General features: G+C 31.5%; 1 protein-coding gene across 1 annotated transcript; it reads left to right on the forward strand.

Moving 5' to 3' along the window:
• Positions 1-3,451: 3,451 nt before the first annotated feature.
• LOC107464986 (uncharacterized) lies at positions 3,452-4,809 on the forward strand. The gene has a single exon (XM_016083953.3). The coding sequence runs from the start codon at positions 3,628-3,630 to the stop codon at positions 4,501-4,503; it is 876 nt and encodes a 291-aa protein (XP_015939439.1). The 5' UTR covers positions 3,452-3,627; the 3' UTR covers positions 4,504-4,809.
• The last annotated feature ends 1,467 nt before the right edge of the window (positions 4,810-6,276 follow it).

Below are 6,276 nucleotides of genomic sequence, written 5' to 3' on the forward strand. Positions count from 1 at the left end.
AAAAATGGATGATCAATGAGGATCAAGCATGAATATGTGAGATGCAGAGGATGGTGGTGGAAGTGCTTGTTATGCCATGGGCTGAAAGGCTGTAATTGTTGATGAAACGGCTGGTTATGGATTTAACCGTGAGCCGGGTGGCTGGTTATGGAGTTAACCGTGAGCCGGGTGGCTCGTTATGGAGTTAACCGTGAGCCGGATGGCTGGATTATTGCCGTGTTACGGCGTGGCCATGATTATGGCTATGTATAAACGCATATATATGCTGTTGAATGAATTGTGAAAGTTGCACTTCCATTATCAGAGATGAGAGTTTCCCTGGGAGAAAGCAGTGGCTAGCCATCACGTGCTCCAGGTCGAGACTTGAAGCTCTTTTGACCCTATGTCGTCAGGGTGGCCGGGCACTGTGAAATTCCCGGACGAGCTCACCCCTAAAAATATTCACCAGTAATGGTGATGGATAAATATTCACCAGTGATGGTGATGGATAAATATTCACCAGTGAGGGTGATGGATATGGATCATGATTATGATCAAGTTTACTTTGAGTATGACTCAAGTTGAGGAGACACGACAGAGGGACAGCCCAATAGTTAACTGCCAGGACTTGTCGGGTTGGCTCTATAACCGACAGATGATATCATCAGCCACTAGGGACAGGCATTCATCATATGCATACTATATGAATTGTTTGAGATTGCCTATTTGACTGCATATTACTTGCTAATTGTCTAGATGCCTTAATTGTTTCTATTTGTATTTTTCTTATTTGGTATAACTGTGTTTGCTACATTATACTCCTGCTGGTGGTTGGGAGGTTTGAAGGAATTGGAAAGGGAAGTATTAGTTAGACTGAAGAATCTTTAGTTAGATACCCTTATATGGTTTAGCTTGTTTATAAGCTTTGAATTATCTGGAGGAAGTTCTAGGATTGCCTTCGGCTTTTCTCTATTATTATGTATTATATATGTAGAAACTGTTACCATGCTGGGGACCTCTAGTTCTCACCCATACGGATTTTGTGGTTTTCAGATGCAGGACGTGAGGTTTTCCGCTGAGGCATGCTGGAGACTTCTAGATTTGCGAAGATCCTTTGTTCTCGGGGCTATGTTTTGGTTTATATGTTTTGTTTAGATACTTTTATCTCCATTAAATAATACAAACTGTGATGACTCCTCTCATGGGAGATTTTGGAGATTAGGTTTTTTTTTTATTTGTGTCCATTTGGGTTTCCTTTGGGGTTTTCCTTATTTTATCATATGTATATATTGTTATGCTCGGACCGGTTATCTTCGCAGCCGAATTTTGAGTCTTGATATTCCTGTTTTTGACACTCCTTTGTATATATATAATCTCGCGTTGGTTTATCCTTGTTCGTTACGTTATCGATCGGAGTGTTGCGCTTTTGAATTGCGATTTTTTGTTTATCCCTTTTTTTCTACAAAGGCTCCTAGTTATAATCAATCATTCATATTACTATACGTACTAAATTTTTATTTTAGAGGTCGTAATACCTTGCCATCTCTGAATTATGACTTAAGCATAAGACTCTGTATGGTAGGGTGTTACAACTACAACAATAGAAGATTTTGATGTGGAAAGAGATATGGAAGAAGGAAGACCTGAGAGGGATGAACTGAATTGGGAGGGAAGAGAATGACGTAGAAGGGAGGGCAGAGTTAGGAATTTTATAAATTTATTAAGGATGGCATTGTTCAAAAAATTATTATAATCTGTGTCTATAATAAAAAATTTATGTTTCATTATTTTGAGAAGACATGAATTACATGTCTCTAATGTGTAAGTATGTGTAACCGTGTCTTACAAAACAAATAATAGACATGTACTACTGTATCTGTGTCTTTGATGGATATAAACATCAAACAAACATTGCCTTAGGACACACGTCTTCAACAAAAATTATTAATTAAATAATAATGCTAAGGTTAATGCAGATAGTGTAATTATTTTTTTATTTTTTAATGTATTCATATTTCATCAACTCAACTGTTTAACAATTTTAATTTTAATTAATGTGTTCATGTTACATCAACTTCTAAATAATATTAATTTTAATCGATGACCGAAAATTGATTAAAATCACACTAATAAATTTAATTGGATTGTATTTTTTATAAATTGTTGGATCGGATGAAATTTCGAATCTACTTTTTATAATCAATCCAATCCAATCCAAATTGCAAAATGTGCTATATAATATTATTATTTTATTATTATATTTACAATTATACTTATAACTTGTTCAATTTGTTATACATTTTTATATTATTTATGTATTATTATTATTTAATAAATTTTTTATGTTCAAAATATTATTTATTTATTTTAACTAACCTATAATTTTATTTTTATTGTCATGTTATCGTTAGCTTTTTAAGATATTGTTGAGACTTGTTATGCCATTGTTGATTATTTAAAATTTGATGTTGAGACTTGTTATATGTCTTTAATTTTTTTAATTTACAAAACCGCAAATCCAATCCAATCCAAACCGCTTAAAATTGGATCGGATAAGTTTTTTACTCAAAACCAATTCAAACAACAACAACAACAACAACAACAATAATAATAATAATAATATTATTATTATTATTATTATTATTATTATTATTATTGAAAAAGAAAGAAATCCTTTAAAGCAAGGTGGGGCAATTCGTTCCAAAAGAAAGCGACAGGAATAATGTAGTTTTTTCTTTNGGCTTGATTCACAAAAATAAAGGATTAATTTCAGTGACAAATGATCAATCATTCAGGCCAACTCGGAGATATTTGTCCCTCCAAAATAAACATTATGCTTCTGCACCTTCCAGGCCAAATGGAAGTTTAATAATTTGTCTGACTTGGATGCGTGTTTTGGTATATATACTATATATTTTAGGAATTATATTACAGAGAAATGAATTTATTATGCTTAACTGATGAAGCAGCGTCATACTAAATTCAAAATGGTTCCACTGATCGGTCAAATTTTCAGCCAAACAACCAAAATCATTCAGTCCAATGCTCCTTTGTACCAAACCAACAAGTGAATTTGATGGAATTCATCCAAAAATGGATATAAAATTATATATCGGGCCAAATGTATTAAATTACTCTTTTACTTTAATCCATAACAACAATAAAGAAGTCTTCTAACCCATAAATCTAGTCTAACATACAATTTTAATTTTTATTATCTTATCTTATCTTATTTTTATGTTATTTTCTTATTTTATCTTATCTTTATTTTTATCTTTCATCGATAATGCTCTATATATATTTAGTTTTACTTTCATAATTCAATTTAATCAATTAACAATCAATAAAATTTTTCATCTTTTCTTTTCCTATTCATTTTATCAAAATATACATTAGAAAACAAGTCCACGTCCTACAAAAATGTCAACTACATAAACAATGGACGTGACAACCACTTCTAGTTTTATTTTGCAACAGCATAGTTGTTAAGTCACATACATGGAGATAGAGAATGGAGACCTTATAATGTTTATTGAATTGAACTAGCCAGAGCCTACTTAATTGGTTAGCAAATAATAAAGAAGGGGGGACGGGGTGTTGGTTAGATTCAAGATTTAATTTGATTGGTTGTTCCTCCAAGCAATAATAATGGGGTGTCGTTGGTTGAGAAAAGCCAAAGAGTTGTTGTTCAATCAAGGTTTTCCAACACCAAGAGGTGTTTTCTACCTTATCACCACCACACTCCTCAGCCTCCTCCTCCCTCTTTCGTTCCTTCTCTTGGCGACTCTCTCCGGCGCGCAATTCTACCTTCAAAGCCTCAATTGGTACATTTTACACCAGCCTTTACCGTACATCTTCAACCTTGCACTGCACGTCAACCCATGTGTTCTGTACTTTCTTGTGTCCATTGTCACCATGGCTACTTTGATCCATGGCCTAATGGGTAAGGCCGCCCTTTCGAGCGACTCGTGGAGTTCGTGGTCATCTAGGACTAGTTTTCATCTCTACATAGCATGGATTCTCCTTTGCGCTTTCCAATTTTGCATTGGATTGGGCATAGAGGGAAGCATTGTGGCCGGAGTTTATGACTCTGAGTCGAGCTTTGGCGCCGAGAGAAGCCTGATAAGCAGGGTGATTTTCCTCTTTGGATTGCACGAGACTACCCAAGTTTGGTCTAGATTTGTGGTAAGGCCGGTCGTGGATACCACGGTTTATGGGGTCGCCAGAAAAGAGAGGTGGATTGAGAGGGTGGCCGCGGCCACTAGCCTCGGCCTCATGTGGTGGTGGAGGTTGAGGGATGAGGTGGAGACTTTGGTTGTTATGGCTCAAGTTAAGAGAGAGCAATTGTTGGATGTGGGATTGGCTGATTTTGTTGGGTGGTGGTTGTATTATTTAACCGTGACAATTGGTATGGTAAGAGTTATCAAAGGTGTTATGTGGATGTTCATGATTTCACTTTGCAGAAGAAGGCCTACACAAATTTCTCAAGTGGAATCAGGTGATGATAATGATGACAAGGTGTAAATTTGACCAATTCTGTAATGTCTTTTCCATTTTATTTTTAATTTTTTCTTTGGGTTAAGTTTATGCTCTGATCATCCGAGATACCTTTTCAAAGTTGCAACAACTTTCTTCGTGTGTTGTATTAGTAGCGTAATAGCGTGTTATTTGGTCAATTTGTTTTAAATTACTTCTTTAATACATGGATCAAATCGTAGTTAACATTCAAGTAGGTGCTACTGTTGAAAATAGAATGATGGCACATGACTTGTGATTGAGAAATGCAAAAACGTATGATGATTTCAATTAAAATTTAAAATCATTGCTAAACTCTCTTGTTCCAAGAAGCGAATAGTTCTAATTTACTAAAATATTCCAATTCTAAGGTGACTTTTTGTTTTAATGTTAAATTTGTCGAACTTATTATCTACTTCATATAATAAAATTGGTTTTTTCCAACTAATAAAAGTGAGGTGTCACTTTCTCGTGAATCTATTTTTACTCCAGAATGAATTCATTTAATGAATAATGCATAATTATACTAATTTAAAAAAATATCTTTATTATAATTATATAAAATTAATATTTAATGCATTATTAAACTACTTACCAATTATTAATCGGAAATATTTTTAATTATTTTAATGAATAATGCATAATTATACTAATTTAGAAAAATATCTTTATTATAATTATATAAAATCAATATTTAATACATTATTAAACTAATTATCAATTGAAAATACTTTTAAACATTTTAATTATATTCATTTTAATTATATTGATACCCTTCTAATTCTTATTCATTATGCAATGATTTTATTAGTGGCAAGTTGTTATCTTAATGGTAACCCATTTATATTGATAATAATAATAATAATAATTTTATTAGAATAAATATCAAATTCTATTTCTAATATAAAAATATAAAATTTAATTCCTTCTATTTTTATTTTATCACTATAAAAAACTATGTATGCTAGAAGAAAATATCATTTATTTACCAATTACTCTTTCATTGGATAGCTTTTACAACAATTCTCTTTCTTCCTATAAGACGTCGTTGCAAGAAGGCAACTATCGTGGACACAAACCACTACACTCTCCAATAAACCACCACACTCTCTAACTCCCGTGCTCATCATTTGGAGCTATATATGTTATGTTATCCATGGAATATTTATAAACCATAGTGTTATCATGTATGCATAAATAAAAAATATTTCGTATTTAAATTTAAGTCATTTATCTATTTGTGGTATATTGTAGTGTGAAATTACTTTCAATTTGTGTTGTGTAATGATATTATGCTCTAATTTAAGCTTTTACTTTAGAACTGTATTATGATTTTATCTCATCATTTTTTCTTAGATATCAAGTTGACCTATTTTTATTTATTATTATTATTGAAACAGATGTGATATGAAATTTACCCAAAAAAAATTCTCACACTCAATTTATTTTATTGTAGTCTTCTATCTGTTCTATTTCTTTTTATTTTCTCCTTATTCATTTTATTTTATTTTTAAATATTATATAATTTATTATAATTTATACCAATTAATTAATTATAATTCATTATATTAGTTAGTTTAATTCATTAATTTATAATATGCATAATAAAATAGATCATTTGTTACTTATAGCGTTAATTCTTCTAAAATCTAAATTTGAATAATTATATTTTTACTTTTTATTATGAACAAAATATTATTAATAATGAATAATAATTAATCACTCATACTTTAAATCAAAGTGTTTGGGTGAGTTTTATATTTATTAATATTAATTGTTGAT

Source organism: Arachis duranensis, chromosome 9, assembly GCF_000817695.3.
Source record: "Arachis duranensis cultivar V14167 chromosome 9, aradu.V14167.gnm2.J7QH, whole genome shotgun sequence".
NCBI lineage: Eukaryota > Viridiplantae > Streptophyta > Magnoliopsida > Fabales > Fabaceae > Arachis > Arachis duranensis.

Bases quoted from the DNA above. Each gene is read 5' to 3' on its own strand.
- LOC107464986 (XM_016083953.3), top strand. From the start codon at position 3,628: ATGGGGTGTCGTTGGTTGAGAAAAGCCAAAGAGTTGTTGTTCAATCAA.